The 16,963-nt window shown below is 31.5% G+C and overlaps 2 protein-coding genes across 2 annotated transcripts; one reads left to right on the forward strand and one right to left on the reverse strand.

Annotated features, from left to right (window-relative positions):
* Positions 1-344: 344 nt before the first annotated feature.
* On the forward strand, positions 345-6,539 carry LOC127802867 (rust resistance kinase Lr10-like). Its single transcript, XM_052338939.1, has 4 exons — positions 345-1,584; positions 2,484-2,507; positions 2,966-3,007; positions 5,215-6,539. The coding sequence occupies exons 1-4, from the start codon at positions 849-851 to the stop codon at positions 6,267-6,269; spliced, it is 1,857 nt and encodes a 618-aa protein (XP_052194899.1). The 5' UTR covers positions 345-848; the 3' UTR covers positions 6,270-6,539.
* A 3,310-nt stretch (positions 6,540-9,849) lies between these two features.
* On the reverse strand, positions 9,850-12,068 carry LOC127802873 (rust resistance kinase Lr10-like). Its single transcript, XM_052338951.1, has 2 exons — positions 11,306-12,068; positions 9,850-11,106 (listed from the first exon to the last, which is right to left on the reverse strand). The coding sequence occupies exons 1-2, from the start codon at positions 11,973-11,975 to the stop codon at positions 9,980-9,982; spliced, it is 1,797 nt and encodes a 598-aa protein (XP_052194911.1). The 5' UTR covers positions 11,976-12,068; the 3' UTR covers positions 9,850-9,979.
* Positions 12,069-16,963: the final 4,895 nt, after the last annotated feature.

A 16,963-nucleotide genomic window follows, 5' to 3' on the forward strand; every position in this document is an offset into this window, starting at 1 on the left:
TTCAATTATGAGTCTTATCCCATAATTTTAATTATTGAAAATATTAAATAAAATAAATTTAATATTTTAAATAATTATGTGTATTTTATTAGTTATGTTTTTGTCCATTTTTTTTTTATGCTTTTGACCCTACCACTAATTTTTATCTGATTCCGTCTCTATTTCTATTGTAATTAAGATGGAGAATAATTGAATCTACCACTTAATAATGTAATAATGAACAAAATGAATCATTACACATTAAGTCAAAATAAGTGGGACCGCCATGAGAAATGGCTCTCACGGCAACATCATTTTGTCCACTGATTTTGGGCACATCATTTTGTCCACAAAATCCCTCTCCCTCTCTGAACATGTCTGTTGGAGTCCTCGTCATTGCAGCTGGGAACCCAACCCTTCTTTTCCTTCTCTTCCTATATTAGTTATGGATATAGCGATGCTAAGTCCTCATCTTCATCATTATTCAAATGCGACACAAACTTCTATTCTTTCGCGGAAGCCTTCCCAATATTAGTTACCCCTTTCGCAGAAAAGACGACCCTAAAAGCTTCAGTCTAAAGCAATTTGAATTGGCCTGCAAGAATAATCGCACAATATTATACTTGTTTGGTGCAACTGGAAAGTATACATCCTAACCATCAACTGCAGCAACAGAACCATTCGGGGTAATGGAGGTGGGCATCGACTAGCACAATTGCTCATTTTTTCCCCTTTATTTCCTCTCGTCACGTAACTTTGTAGATCTAAGTGGATATCCCCATAAATATGGGTCATAGTACTACTCTAATGTAGAAGTAGTTTCATCAGTTGTGAAAGGCCGGTGAAGTCTCGTTACTACCGGGAGATTAATGGTTCTTCTTGGTTGTACATGGATCTTGCTGTTGCTGCCGCCTCTAATAATAATTCTTGTAAATGAAAATAGCTATGCTAAGTCCTTCTTATCATCATCATCATCCAAATGCCAACCAAACTTCAATTCCTCCTGCGGAAGCCTTCCCAATATCAGCTACCCCTTCCGCCTCAAGCATGACCCCAAAGGCTGTGGCCTAAAACAATACGAATTGGCCTGCGAGAATAATCGCCCAATATTGTACTTGTTAGCTGGGAAGTACTACGTCCTAGACATCAACTACAAGAACGAAACCATTCGGGTAGTGGACGTGGGCATCGACCAACACAATTGCTCCTCTCTTCCTCTTCATTCCTTGCCGCTGGCTAACCTGCCTTCAGAATATCCTATTTTTTTCGTCGATTTTTTGACTGTAGTAATGTTGGTGAACTGTCAGAGGCCGATAAAGTCTGGGGATTATTCTTACGTGGATCTTGCTGCTGGTTCTAATTCTAATTGCTTCAACAATTACTCTTTTTCAAGACGAAATCATTCGTATATGCTGGTAGGTCATGACCTGACAATGTCGAAAGTAACCGAATCGTGCACGGTAAAGGCGGTGGTTCCTGTTGCGGATGAGCCATTCCTCGGTGGCCGGAACCTTTCCCTCTTGGACTTTCACAACGCCATGGCTAATGGATTTGAGCTTTACTACATTTATGGGCCATGCCCCAAAGAATGGTCCCACTTCCATTGTGCGTAAGACTTCTTTTCTGATCATACTTTATGATTTGAAATTTCCTTAGTATATTATTGTCATATTACTTTTGAGAAAAATGATATTTTTATAATTTTCATTAAAACATTAGTAAATCATATTCTTATTGTTTTTTATCCATACAAAATTAATTAAAAATTATTGTTTGTTTCTAATATATATGATCATTAATAAATTATTTATACTACATAAGAATGTATGCTCATCTGCTATATATTATCCTGTCCTGCCTAATGAGGTGCCTTATTTATATATCTATGTAGTAAGAAACGAAAAAAAAATCAATAAAAATGATTTACAATTGCAAAACAAATATGGTCATATTATTTTGGTAACAAAATGTGTTATAAATATAATTTTCTTACGAAATTTAATTTTTGCTGTTTTCAAAAAATTAAACATATAATCACTTCAAATGTCGAAATATAACTTTATTTTATCTTTTTATTGCTATATAATATGAATGACTTAATATTGTATTATACATGTAATTTGACTTAATAATTATTTAAGTTTCTTGCGTGAAATATTATTTAACTAAAGTAAGTGATAGTGATAGTAATATTTTATTATTATTAACCACTGTCCCCTAACAATAAATTCTTGTGTGAATTTATAATTGTGAGTTATATTAATAAAATATATATTATTACATAATAGATTTCTAATTCTATTTATATTGTTATGTATAAATATTAATTATAATAACCATTATATATGATGCCGATTATTGAACAACATTTTCTTTCAACTTGATTATTGTTTTAATTAAGAGCATTTGTTTTATACCATTTCTTTAAACATCTCTTCTATATGCCTAAAACATAACACTTTGGTTTGCTTATTTATTTATTTTTGTCTTGTTCTCAATTGCAGGCCTCATGGAGGGCATCCGAATGTGTAAGTATTATTTTATATTGTATATATAAGTTGAAAAAAAATATAAAAAATTAAAGTACATTAAATAAGTCAAAAATAATATTTTTTAAATCTCATTTTTGTTGTTATATGATGATCCACATATATATTATATATATAATAGGTCTTGCAATGTGGTATTTATCTTAATAAAAAATATTGATAGGGTCGATGGAGCTTTTCTTTTTTATTTTTATTAATGTTTAATTATTTTCCTTTATATAAATATTTTATAATTCTAAAAATAAAAAAGTGTGTTCACATTATTGTTTTCTTAATTTTTTTATTGCTTCCAACACTTTTACTATCCGCCACTTTACATTGTTAAAAAAATATTAACGAAATGTCTTTCGCTCACTGGAGTTGTCAATGAAAGCTAAGCATCTTGCTCTGATTATTTCAAATGGCATACTATAACTTTTTTTTCTTCTTGTTGGCAGTAACGATAGAATTCTTCTTTTATGAGACCCTCGTCTGGTGCGGTGAGTGTTTGTTATCATTGATTTATTAGATAAATTATTCTCATACATCTTTTGCAGTTTTGACTTAATTTTTATGCTAATACTTCTTATAATTTGTTTCTAGATAAATAAGTTTTTGTAATTTGCTTAAAATGGTTGAAATATCACTTTTGTTATAAACGATATTGATTAACCACTAATTAAACTAAATTTACTCTTAATCTTAAACTAATTAAGAAAAAAAACTAAAAATTATTAAAATAATTAAAAAAAATAAAGGCTTGGCCAAAACCAAATGGTTTTCCAGCAACCAGAATTGTCAAAATCTAGTGAAGGCTCCTTTCTTAGAACCTTTTCTTTGTTGATAGGGAGGATTCTCTTATTGTCAAAGCGTTTTTATTCTTTCTACAAATGTATACATACATATATATCATTTCCGTTTTCTATCACTTTTTCTTGGCAGATATGATGAACCCAACCATGATTTTCAATGATTAATTTGAGGTCAAATTACAAATTTAGAGAGAGATAACTCTAATTAGAGATCTCCTAACGGTGATGATATATATATATATATATGCTTATGAAAAAAATTACAAAAATCAAGAAAAATGATGAGGTAGATAATGATGAGAGAAAGACAATTAATGGAGGAGAGAAGGAGACGAAAAGGGCACCCTTTTTCACCATCGTGCTCGACAACGGGATAATCTTTTCTATTGTTGGAAAGGATTCCAGGGAGGAAATCTTCATTTAAGTTCCAACAATCATTGTTGGAAGTCAACAATGGGTTCTGATGATGGTTGGTTGGAGCTCATCTAGTCTGGCGCTAGAACCAAATTGGCTCCAACCAAGCCTTTGTTTTTTTAATTATTTTAATGATTTTTATTTTTTTATTAGTTTGAGATTAAAGGTAAGTTTGGTTTAATTAATTCTTAATTGATAGTTTTTATAACACACTGGATATTTCAACAATTTAAGTAAATTATAAGAACTTATTTAAACTAAAAACAAACCACAAATTAAGGGGTGTTTGGGAAATTTATTTAGCACTAAAAAATTAAAAGAAAAAGAGCTAGAAAAAACTTACATACGCTGCCATTTAATGGAAAAACTTACATGGTACTACTAATCACCATATACCAGTGTTACCCACTTGAGATCAAATATCTTTAAAATATATATTTTTTAAATTTTAGTTGATTTATTTAATATGCATAATCTATAAATTAGTATATATATTTGGATAATAATTACGGTGTTCATCATAAAAAGAAGCCATATATAATGAAAACGATTATTATTGTTATAAATTCTGTAATTCTATTTGTAATAGTTTTTAGAACTGCTGATTTTATTTATTATTCTCTCTATTTTAATACAACCATAAAATTATATTGCAGTTCTATTTGCATTAATTTCTTATATTAATTTTAACAACACTTCTTATAATTTTTTAAAACATTACTTATAATTTTATGAATATTAAAATTAAATATAAAAATTTAGTGTATAAATAAATAGCATTAAGGTATATTATATATGCATTAGTTTCGCCCCTTATTCCTTTGTTTTAACTTGCAGGCGTAAGTTTCTACACGCGTAAATATTTGCTGAGTTTTTATTTTGTTATAATTAATATTTTTGGTACTTTATAAATTTATCAATTACATTTAATACCCTAACAATCATACATATCACGGTATGAGTATTTATTTTTATTTAATATACAAATTAATTTTGTTAAAGGTGCTTAAGTGAAAACTCATTTCTCGTGATAAATATGTGATAAATATTTTTATAAATAAAAAATAAGTTGAATAAACTATTAAAATAATGCAACAATATCATGATCGTATTCAAAATTAATTAACTCATAGAAACAAACTTTTGATATTATTATTACATTTTGGTGATAGAAATTTATTGTACAACTTTCCAGTCCAGTACAATTTCAAAAGACATGAGAAAGATAAAGCGATAATATGTCTTTGTTTTCTCACATGTTTGTTCATTTTATTAAATTGTACAGGTGCTCTATATACATAAACAAATTATTAACAAAAGGTGTTTGAATCATATATATTACTTGTCCTCTGTGATTGAAGCTTGTTTTTTCCATCTTGAAATGTAAACAATTTTTCCATTCATTATTTCTTACAAATACAGCCAAACAACATGAGATTTTTCTTGTTGGTTTGGTTTTTAACTTTGAAATTTGTTTATAGGATATCTCGGTGTAAGAGCTTTAATTGGGCTACCACTTTATTTGGCACTTTTGGTGTACAAATTCAGGAGAAGACATGCATGGATGAACGAAGACATTGAGAGTTTCCTTCAAAGTCAAGACGATCTTGTGCCCATTAGCTACTCTTATTCTATGATTAATAAAATGACTACCGGCTTCAACCATAAGCTAGGTGAAGGAGGCTTTGCTGAAGTCTATAAAGGAAAACTTCGTAGCGGTAAAATTGTAGCTGTAAAAATGTTAAAGATGTCCAAAGCTACTGCACGAGAGTTTATCAACGAAGTTGCCACCATTGGCAAGATCCATCATGTCAACGTGGTTCGTCTTGTTGGATTTCATGCTGGAAGATCTAAACGCGCTCTTATATATGATTTTATGCCTAATGGGTCACTTGAAAAATACATATTTTTCGAGCAAGGAGATTCATCTTTGACCTATAACCAAATGTTCAAGATTTCACTTGGTGTGGCTCGTGGAATTGAGTACTTGCATTGCGGTTGTGAGATGAAGATCTTGCATTTTGACATCAAGCCTCACAACATTCTTCTTGACGAGGATTTTACCCCTAAAGTTTCAGATTTTGGATTGGCAAAACTATACCCAACTGATGATAGCATTGTGTCTTTGACTGCAGCTAGAGGGACATTCGACTACATGGCTCCAGAGTTGTTATACAAAAACATTGGAGGGGTTTCTCACAAGGCTGATGTTTACAGTTTCGGAATGTTGCTAATGGAAATGGCAGGTAGGAGGAGGAACCTAAATGCCTTTGTGGATCACTGTAGCCAAGTTTACTTCCCTTCATGGGTATATAACCAGTTAAATAAAGGAAAGGGGATAGAAATAGGGGATGCCAACGAGGAGGATGAATTGCTAGTGAAAAAGATGATGTTGGTGGCTCTGTGGTGCATTCAAATGAAACCCGATGATCGCCCATCAATGAGCAAGGTAGTGGAGATGCTCCAAGGGAGTGTTACACTCTTGCCTATGCCTTCCAAGCCCTCTGTTTGTCCACAAGAAATGGGAGATGAATAGATTGGAATCAACAAAAATCTTGCAGGGCAAACATTGGTGTATATTTTCATTTACTATGAACAGAAGTGGAAGTGGAAGTAAAACTTAATATTTCATGTAAAAAATAATGTGCGTAGCTAGAGGGAGCGTGCAACCATGCATGGCATCTCAATCTTATTCCAACATATATAATTAGGCAACTATGCTTCAACTTTGTATATCATATTTACTAATAAGATGTTATTAAATTAATGTATCTTTATTTATGTTCTAATATATTGCTTTGTACGACTTGCGTTTTGATTTCTTTTCTATTTGGTTCACTGACTTGCTTAACTCATTTGCAAGAAAGATGACGATTTGAGTGAGACTCAACGTGAATTTTAAGATTCTCGACATTGTTCAAGACAAATATTGAGAATTTTTCAATTTAATTTTGTTAGAATTGAGGTAAATATAATATTTATGTGCCTTGAACAGAGGTGTAAAATAGGCTAACATATTTCGTTAGAAAGTGACACCATACCAGAAAGTGACGTGTTATACCTATCACCCTAAGGAGAGGTTGGCACAATATAACCCATACTTGAGCTATTTTGGGTTGCTCTGTGGGTTAGGTGACTAGTCAAATTGGACTAATTTATTAGTTTTTTAATTCATAATTTAAAAAATAATATTTTTGAATAATATACAAAATTATAAATAGAAAGATAACATAAATGTATATATGAAAGCGTTTATGCCTAAAAGAGCTATTGGCATGATTGAGAGATTGGAAAAAAGATTCCTTTCGTCAGGAGCTGTTGGTTTGAGATCTCTTTAATAGGAAGACAATTTCTTCTTTGTAAACGGGTTGGGGGTTTGGGTCTAAAAATGGATCCCTATGGAGGATTGCTATCTACAGGGAGTATAAAATTAGTCTGGGTGCTTGGTTTCGGAAAGAAACACCAAAAAAAGATTTTGAGTCATTTTCATAATTTTAAAAAAAATTTAAAGCTATTTTGTAATTTTAAAAAAATTTAAAAATACATTTACAAGCATGCTTAGAGACAAAAGATTTTGTCTCTAACTAAGATTCAAGTTTAAAATTGAATCTTCTTCTTTTTTTATTTTGAAAATATTTTAGTCTTAGCTTCTTCTCTTCATCACCATTTTTGTCCTTTTATCTTCTTATTATTCTGTCATTATCATCGTTGCCATCTTTTTGTCTGCTTGTCAGTGACCCACAACCGTAACAATCATCGTCTCCAAGCTTTTCGATTCGTGACTGCAATTTTGTCCATCTTTTCTTAATTGACCAATAATCAGTGATCATAAAATAGCTATCTACAAGTATATATGTAGTTGTGAATATATATACATATAGTAGTGAATGTATATATATAGCTATAAGTTTGTGACTCTGAATGTATGTATATATGCAGCTATGAATATATGTATATAATTGTGAGTATGTGAGTATGAATGTATGTATGTGTAGAGCTATGAATTTATGTATATAGTTGCGAGTCTCTGATTGCCAATGTATGCATATATATAGTTATAAATGTATGTAGATCAAATAAATATTTTAGTTATTGTATTTGTACATTTTTTTATTTAAACATTCAAATTTTTTGTTATTTCAAAGACAGTTGAATTTGTAATTTTGAGTTAATTGTACCTTTAAATTTTTTGTTGTTTCAATTACGCCTCTAAACTATATAATTTTAAGTCAATTACATACCTTGATAAATTTGTTGAGAATAATAAATTTAAATGTGTTAATTAAATAACAAAAAATTTAGAAATGCAATTAACTCAAAATTGCAAATTCATGGATATCTTTGAAATAAAAAAAAGTTCAAGTGTTTAAATAAAAAAAATATGTAAGTATAAGAGTTAAAATATATATTTTGCCAACATATGTATATATATAATTGTGTGAATATATTTACGAATATATGTATGTATGTATATGAGTAATTTGTTGGGTGCTTCTCTCTTGTTGCATTATTGGGATCTAAATAATACTTTTTGGGCTTTTGACATGATAAGTGTGATATTTTTGTGTGTGTGTTGAGGTTCGACAGCTATTATTGAAAAAAAAAAATAGAGTTCATATATATCCTCAAGTTGATAAACTTTACTGTAAGATGGAATTGAAGTGTGTACTTAGTTGATGTGTGGATTAAATGATATTGGATTTAATTGATGTATTGACAGTTGACTCTTGATTAAATAAGCTTTGGACTTGATTGATGTGTTGATGAAATAGTTTTGTATTTTTGAGATTAAAAGCTAAGGGTGGATGTTGTTTTTTTTATTTTTTGGCCTTATATAGGTTGTATGTTGTCCTGGCTCATTCAACTTAGGTTTGGACTCTAGAAACATTATCTTATCAAAAATTAGGGATGAAAAAAATAGTTCTTTGTGAAAATATTTGACTAGAATCAAAAAAATGAGGAAAGGAAGGAGTAATTGGAAGCCGTTATGCAATTTTTGTAATTTAAAAAAATATAAGTTATACACAATAATTAGGGCTCATATGTTAAAAATCAATGAGAAAGAGATTGTTATTTCTAAAAAAGTGATAGTTTAAATTATTTTTGAAATTAAAAAAAAAAGCTCTAAAGAAGTTGCTCAAAATGTTTAAAATTTACAAGCTAAACAAATTTCTTTGCCAAAAAATAGTACTTATTTGGGACTTTTTTTGTCTTTAAATTAACCAAATGATTTAGAAAATTTAAAAAAGAGAAAAATCAATGATCCACCTATTGTTAGAGTTTTTGATATTTAAAATAAAACACAATAAGATAATGAGATTACTGGACTATTTTATATTATAAGTTTAACTTTTAATCGTGCAAGAAATTCATATTATTTGAGTCCTATTTCATTTGATGCTACTCATTTATTGGGTGGTTACCGGTCTCTAGCTTACAATAAATTGATAACCTCATTATTTTAGCAAGAAATGACAAATGTTGAAAAATTGTTCAAACTTATTAAAGACACTTGGTTGGAAAATAGTGATAGTATTTTTGATTAATTTTATAGTTGTTTCTAAAAATAGTCCTATGTTTGTTAAAATTTTGAATGATTGGTGAAGTGAAAAGATAAATAATTTATTGCTAATTTGACAAAAGAGGAAATAGATGAAATGGGCATCAAAAAGTTGTACAAATTATTATCACGATAATGCTATTAATTGTAAAGGAATTAGGAAAATCATTGAATGTATGTTCACATATATTTATTTGACTCATTTATGTTGTCTATACACTCAATCTTGCTTTAAAAAATATATATGTAAATAAGAATGCAAATAAGATTTTTCGCAAATAAGAATGTCAAAAATCTTTGTTTTATCATGTAATCTGTTGCATTTTTATTACTAGTACACTACATTGCTTAGCTCATTCATTGAAATTAAGATAATTTTCAAATTCAATCTCAACTTTTTTAGAATTCAATATTTTATTTATTATTTATTTTTGTTCTTGAAATTTTGTTATCTTGTCTTTTGAAGATTTTACAATAAAAAATGGCTTCAAGAGAGATAAAGGTAGAGCTTCTCTACTGCCATCACAAAACAGGGGAGAGAAATTATTTACAACACTTTAGTATAAATGCTATTACATATCACATAATTATTCTTCAATCCAATTCGGTAGTAATTTATTACATAAATAGCTGATAGACAGCCTTATTGGGCACAAGGCTATGATACAATTAATACATGTTTATTTTCACTCCGATTCGGAAATGATTTCTAAATAACTAGTAGATGTCACCGTTGCACTAATTTTTTCTCTGGTCATGAAGGGATTAGTAGCAACATGTGGAATTGGGGGCACCCTCAATGTGCCTTCATCATCACCTTCTAGCATCCGCACCACATCTTTCATTGATGGCCTGTGCATTGGGTACCATTGCGTGCACCAAAGCCCCACAATAATTAGCTTCCTAGTAATCCTTGCATCTTCTTCTTGTTCCACTTGGATGCTTGGCACTGCCTCTACCCCCTGATTCAAATGTTCATAAATCCATTCAGGGAAGTAAACTTCGCTTTCTGAGTTGTCTTGTTTTGCAGCACTGTTTTGCCTCACACCAACCATTTCTAGTAGGAGCATTCCAAAACTATATACGTCTGATTTGAATGACACATTCCCAAAATTTCTAGAGAATACTTCTGGTGCAATATAGCCTACGGTGCCTCTAGCAGCAGTCATTGAAACCACACTTTGTTCTTTGGAAAACAGTTTTGCCAGACCAAAATCAGATATTTTTGGGTTGAATCTATGATCTAGCAGGACATTGTTAGGTTTAATATCGAAATGAAGTATTTGTTGATCACAACCTTGGTGGAGATATTCAACTCCTCTGGCTACGCCCAGAGCAATGTCTTGTAACTTTTCCCACCCTAACGAGAGTCTCTCCTTATCAGATGAAATGAACTTTTCCAGTGAATAATTGGGCAAAAACTCGTAAATAAGAGCCCTTCGAAAGCCATCAACGCAGAAGCCAACTAAACGAACAATGTTTATGTGGTGAATTCTTCCTATGGTTCTCACTTCATTGATGAACTCTTCTCCATTTCCCTTGATATCGTGGAGGATCTTGACTGCAACATGGACGTCATTAGAGAGCTTTCCTTTGTACACTGTTCCATAGCCTCCTTCGCCTATTTTGTGCTTGAATTTGTTGGTGATTTTCTTGATGTCGGCATAGGAATATCTTGCAGGCTTGCGACTTCTATAGTGTTCCAAAAATTGCTTGATCTTTGCTTGATCATCTTTTTTTATTTTAATCCAGTTAAAGACACAATACAATGCTATAATTGTTATGGGGAGAAAAAATAAGCCTCGGAGCAAATCTGCAATTTGAATCAATCAAATAAAATTAATGAGAAAAAATAAATCAGTCAAACCAAAAGTAAAAATGCATCGCATTTGAATACTATATATAGAATAACAATTTAAGCATTTGGTAAATTAATTAATCATTGTAATTACAAATTAAACCGTAATGGTTCGCAATAGACTAATTTAATTGTGAATATGGAGATTAATTACCTGCAATTTTGCGTTGGCTATGGCTGATTTCTGGCTCTCGGGGACATAGACAAGCGACTTGGGACCAGTTGAATCTAAGCTCTCGATGAGATGAGTAGGTAATATCTGGAAATGAATAAATCTCGCACATCTTTGTGCAGGACACCATGGGATAAGACGCGAAGGAAGCGCCCGAAGGTATAGCATAAACATTGCGAATGGGGTCACTAAGGTAACCAGACGAGTAACTGTCCGGCTTTGTGGATGAACACTGGAAGAGGCTGAAGTTAGTTAAAGTACTGTAATGTTCTGCGAATCGGAAGGGACAAGAAGACACATTGATGGTGTCTGGAAAGTGTTTGGTACAGCAGTCAAGATCAGGATAAGAAGTGTGGATAACGTGTGATGCATAGTCGATATACTTGACAGGCAGTTTCAGAGAGGGGGAGAGCTCTAGCCAAGTTCGTTTCTGGGCGCAGGAAAGATAGTAACGGGGCAAGAGACAGTCATCGCCTCCTGCTGTAGCAGCCTGATGATCATCACGACGGGGTTTAAGACGGAACGGCGGCCGGATCACCAGACCGTCGCCGCAGCAGCCACTGCACTTGCCTGGAGCTTGTGCTGCTGCTGCAATTGCCTGGAGTTGTGGTAGAAAGAGGAATGTTATAAGATTTAGTAGGAAGACGGCCATTTCCTCTCTAGATAGAGTCCTATTTGTCTTGTCTCGGCGATGGCATGATGGAGGCAAAGGCGAGTTTGGGTTTGGTAATTGTATTCGGCTTGAACTTAGAGAAGTTTCGGGGTTCGAATCGTAATTTAAAAACTTAGGTTTGAATCGGACCCAAAGTGATGATGGTGGCGGCCGATCGGGCACCACTAGCTTTAATTTTTTTTTAATTAAATTGAAAGAGGAGAAGATATCATTTTGGGATTTAAAAAAAATAATAATTATTTATTAAGAACATTGAAGAAGGCAATTTTAAAAATATAAAAGTAATCAATATAATTTAAAAAATAACCAATGTAGTTAAAATCGAGATTTTGAGTGGAATTGAAAAATAGTGCATAAAATTGGATAGTAAAATAATAAGATTTTAAAGATAATTAAAAATATTCTTTAATTTTTATAAATATATGTTTATGATAACATAATTTTATAAAAAATAAATTAACATCATTTAATAAACTGATTATTCTTTATTATAGCTCAAAAGATAATACTTCCATATAACTCAAAAACTAACAGGTTTGTGTAGATAATTTAGAGGCAAAATATAGATAATTTAGAGGTAAAATATAGTTTAAAATTCTTTAGAAGATGCTTTCAATATTTTTCATCAGATTTAAGTTGTAATTTTTATTTGATTTAATATTGATTACATAAATAAATCATGATAAATAGGTAATTAATTAATAAACCATCCAATCCCAAATTTAATTTTGTATGGGATTTGAATCGTTTAAGTCTCTAAAATGTAAACTCATATCAGTAAAATTGAGATTTTATAATATTTTACTCTAAATTAAAATTTAAATGGAATTTGAATCGTTTGGTAGGGGTTTTCGAAGCGTAAAATCGTACGTATAAATTTAAAATTTTAACAATAATAAGAATGATGAGCATTTTGGTTGTTAGTCTCATTGTATTTTGTGCTTAAATCGGGATTGGTTTTTTTATTTTATTTTTGTTTAATAAAAATCTCATTTACAAAAAAACCCCTAATCTTAATAAAAATAAAAAAATCACCTGACAAGAACTTAAAAATGAGAGGTTGAAAAGCTTTTGGAATTATTGGTAGACTTATCCGTGGACTTTGAATTTTAAAAAGGAGCATTTATTTGAGGAAGGAAGACCAAAAAACAGAAGGTGAAATGACAATCCAAACATAATTCCACCTTTCAATTGTCAAGAAAAGTCGTGAGTGGGAAAGAGAAGCAGAAATCACACGGCAAATACAGATGTGATCATTTTAATTTTTTTGTTAAGTTAATATATTAAAAAAAAAAACAACCTAAGTAGAGGAGTTACAAGAATAAGAATGGAGGCCCCCCTAAATTGAAAGAAAGCAGTGTGCTCCTTTTATAAATAGCGACCTATAAACTAATACCGCAATAATAAATAGTGATATGTAAATCAATAACGTAATAGAAAAAAAAAAAAAAGAACAAGAATTGTCATTATTTTAAAAGGATAATTTGATAAAACGATTATTTGGACAACGCCAATTTTATTTGGGGAATATTCATTGATCTGAGTATTAAAGAAAGAAGGAAAAATAATTAATAATTTTTGAATTTACAAGACTTGACAGTAGGTTCTCTATATTTTTTATTTATTCAACTCTTATGTTTTTAAATTTTTTTATCTTGTTTATATTATCAATTAAAAAAGATTTACTTTCTAAATTTGAATACAAAACTTTAATGAGTGATTTTGTATCTTAAAAAGTAAGCAAAATAATTTTTAATATTTATCTATATTATTAAAGGATCATCAAAATAATTTTTGTTTAAAATCACAAATATTCTTAAGCTGATCTTGTATCTTTTCTTTCTCTCTCTAGTGAACTTAGAAAGTTTATAAGTTCAATTTGTATTGAGAAAGTTTTCGAATTTCTCAAATTGAATCCAAATTTAATTACTATGTTTTGTTTGAATTTAAAGAAATTGAAGTTTTTGGGTTCCAATTGTAACCTAGAAACTTCAACTACTCTAAATTGAATCAGAATGAGACGTGGTGGTGGTGGTTGACCAAGCATCACCAGTTTTATTTTTTTTTTTTTTTTGTAATTAAATTAGGAGAAGAGAGGAATAGGTAATTTTGAGATTTTAAAAAGAATAACAATTATTTTTCAACAACATGATAATTCTAGGTCAAAAAATTTAAAGAAATATATGTTAATTTAAACATATCAAAGTAATCAATTCAATTTAAAAGAATTTGATAAGATGGATGGTGAGGTTTACCTAATCTTAATGAAAATAAAAAAAATAACCTTAAAGTCAAAGTGGTCCATGAAGTACTGATAATAACTTAAAAAGGAGGCGTACAAAAGCTTTTGGAAGTATTAGCAGACTTATCTGTGGACTTTGAATTTTTAAAAGGAGCATTTATTTGAGCAATAAAGAGAAAAAAAAGAAAGAAAATGAAATGACAATCCAAGTATGATTCCACCATTCAATTATCAAGAAAAGTCATGAATGAGAAAGAGAGGCAGATATCACACGCCAAACATGAATGCGATCATTTTATTTTATTTTTTTGTTAAGTTAATATATTAAAAAAAAAAAACCTAAGTAGAGGAGTTACAAGAATAAGAATGGAGGCCCCCCTAAATTGAAAGAAAGCAGTGTGCTTTTTGTAAATCCTTCCTCTTGTTTTAAGAAATTTCATGTGTATGGTACTATTATTTTTATAGCTATATTAATTATTTTAATAATATTAAGAAATCATTGAACATTTAGTGGTATTACCTATTTAAATAAGTTAAAAGTACCAGTCTATTCAAATCAGGGTACCAAATCAACTTTAATAATAACAATAAAATATTAATGCATGAAATTTTTTGAAAGCTAATGACATATCCGCCCTCCTCAAGTTTCTCCATTTAACTATTTTGTCTCTTGAACTTTAAGAACAAGGCGGAGCCAAGATACTTAAGTACGTAAACAAACAATGATAACACAAAATGTAAAACTTGAAGTCATACAATAATTATCTATATTGATAAAAAAATATTATAATATAACATTAATTAAAATATTATATTAAACATCATTATATTATTTCTATATAAATTCAAACACATGTTTCTTAAAAAAATTCTTTAGTTTTAAAAGTAAAAATATTGTACTTACATTTAGGTATTTACAAAATCATAGATGCTCTTGCCGAATCGTCATATTTTAAAACTGCTGCATGATTTTTTCATTGTCAATTATATCAAATATTTCCTTATCAATATAAGTAACCAAACAATCATTTATTCATTGATCACCAATTTGATTGCGCAAACGATTTTTAACTAGATTCATGGGTGAGTAAGCTCTTTCAACAATTGTGGTAGCAAGAAGAAGAATTAAAGCTAAGTTCACAAGCAAATACACCAATGGATATACAACATTATTTTTTGTTTGAACTAATTTCTTGGCAAGACCACCAATCCCATTAATTTCCAAAAATTCATTATCAGACTGCAAATCAATTATATAAGTCTCCAACTGATTCTTAAGTGCCACGAGATCAACTTCAGAAAATTCTAATGAATAAAACTGAGTAAGACAAACCAACTTATTCTTGTCAAAAGTATGAAAAGAATTATTTGGATTCAAAATATGCCACACAAAGAAGTAACTCAGTATTGGGCCCTCAACTTTCAAATTTGAACCTATTATATGTATTTTCTGTATCACTCCACATGGGCCAAACTCGGCCCAATGAACCGGCCCAATCACCCGAAACCAAGAAGGCCCAGAGGACCTCGCTAAAAAAAGTTCAGCCACCATCGAAATCCGAAACTCGTAAAGCGAGCACCTTGTGAGCTCCTGAGAAGCTTCCAGTGAGCTCTTAGCAATCAACTAACGAGCTCCCAGCAATGCCCTTCAGTTCGCTGGACCATCCAGGTTGTTGGCCTAAAACCTCTAGTTCGCATAAGTGGCAAAACTACTGAGAAGTCAGAGGTAGGGTCCATTTACTTTATCTGCAATAGCCCATGCCCCTCGTAATGGGGATCCCACTCCTGATTTTGTGTAAACAATAAGGGCTGTTTGTCCCTCATTATGTAGTCTTTATATTTTTATATGTTATCTAAATTGTAAGGACCCCTCAGTACAAATAGGGGTTAGAGGAACAAAAAAGAAAATGATCAGACACCGCAATTCAAAAAGATAAATCAGAGGACGGTCGTGGAGTAGGTATCGTTCTGGCCGAACCACGTAAAAATTATGGGGTTGACTCACGTCTGAAACTTTGATTTTTTCTTCTTCTTGACACTTTGGATTTACTCACCGCGGTCCAAAACGAATCACGGTCGGCTGAAATTGAACGTCGACAGAACCTATTGTGTCATTTAACTACCAATTTTGTAACAATTACATACTTGAGTCCAACAAATATTGTGCGTGAATTACACGCACGGTCTGACGTGGCCCCCACATTGACAGGCCAATGAGAACATGCCACGTGTCTGGCTGTTGCAAGAGAGGAATGAGGTTGGTGACAGACGACGCGACGGACAATCGCCTGAAGACGATCGAGGAGGGTGTTGCAGTTTCCAATGGCACACACATCCCTGCCGGTGATGAAAGAGGAAGACGACTGCCAATGCTGCCGCTGCCCGCCCACCTCCTACCTTGTCGAACCGACTGACCGCTAGCATTTCATGTCGTTGGCCCAGATTTACTTGCCCACGCCCATCCGTTGCTATCACCGACCCTTTCGACCCATATCGACTCCGTCGTTGGCCACTAGCACGAGGAAGATGAGCGAGTGAGGGATTGCTCACCTTTCACACCGCTGGCCTAGATTTGCCTGCCCACACCCAATTACTGTTATCGACGTCCCCTTGACCCCGATCAATGTCCTCACTGGCCACCATCACGAGGAAAGAGACTACTAATCGCATTGTTGTTAAATTGAGAGTCAACTCGTATGATTTTACGAGTTTATGAGTTAAGAGG

This window comes from Diospyros lotus, chromosome 1 (genome assembly GCF_014633365.1).
Source record: "Diospyros lotus cultivar Yz01 chromosome 1, ASM1463336v1, whole genome shotgun sequence".
Classification (NCBI taxonomy): domain Eukaryota; kingdom Viridiplantae; phylum Streptophyta; class Magnoliopsida; order Ericales; family Ebenaceae; genus Diospyros; species Diospyros lotus.

Bases quoted from the DNA above. Each gene is read 5' to 3' on its own strand.
- LOC127802867 (XM_052338939.1), top strand. From the start codon at position 849: ATGGTTCTTCTTGGTTGTACATGGATCTTGCTGTTGCTGCCGCCTCTA. The intron at 2,508-2,965 runs GTAAGTATTATT...TCTTGTTGGCAG, and splicing joins CATGGAGGGCATCCGAATGT to TAACGATAGAATTCTTCTTT. The intron at 3,008-5,214 runs GTGAGTGTTTGT...ATTTGTTTATAG, and splicing joins TGAGACCCTCGTCTGGTGCG to GATATCTCGGTGTAAGAGCT.
- LOC127802873 (XM_052338951.1), bottom strand. From the start codon at position 11,975: ATGGCCGTCTTCCTACTAAATCTTATAACATTCCTCTTTCTACCACAA. The intron at 11,107-11,305 runs GTAATTAATCTC...TTCAAATTGCAG, and splicing joins TAGCCAACGCAAAATTGCAG to ATTTGCTCCGAGGCTTATTT.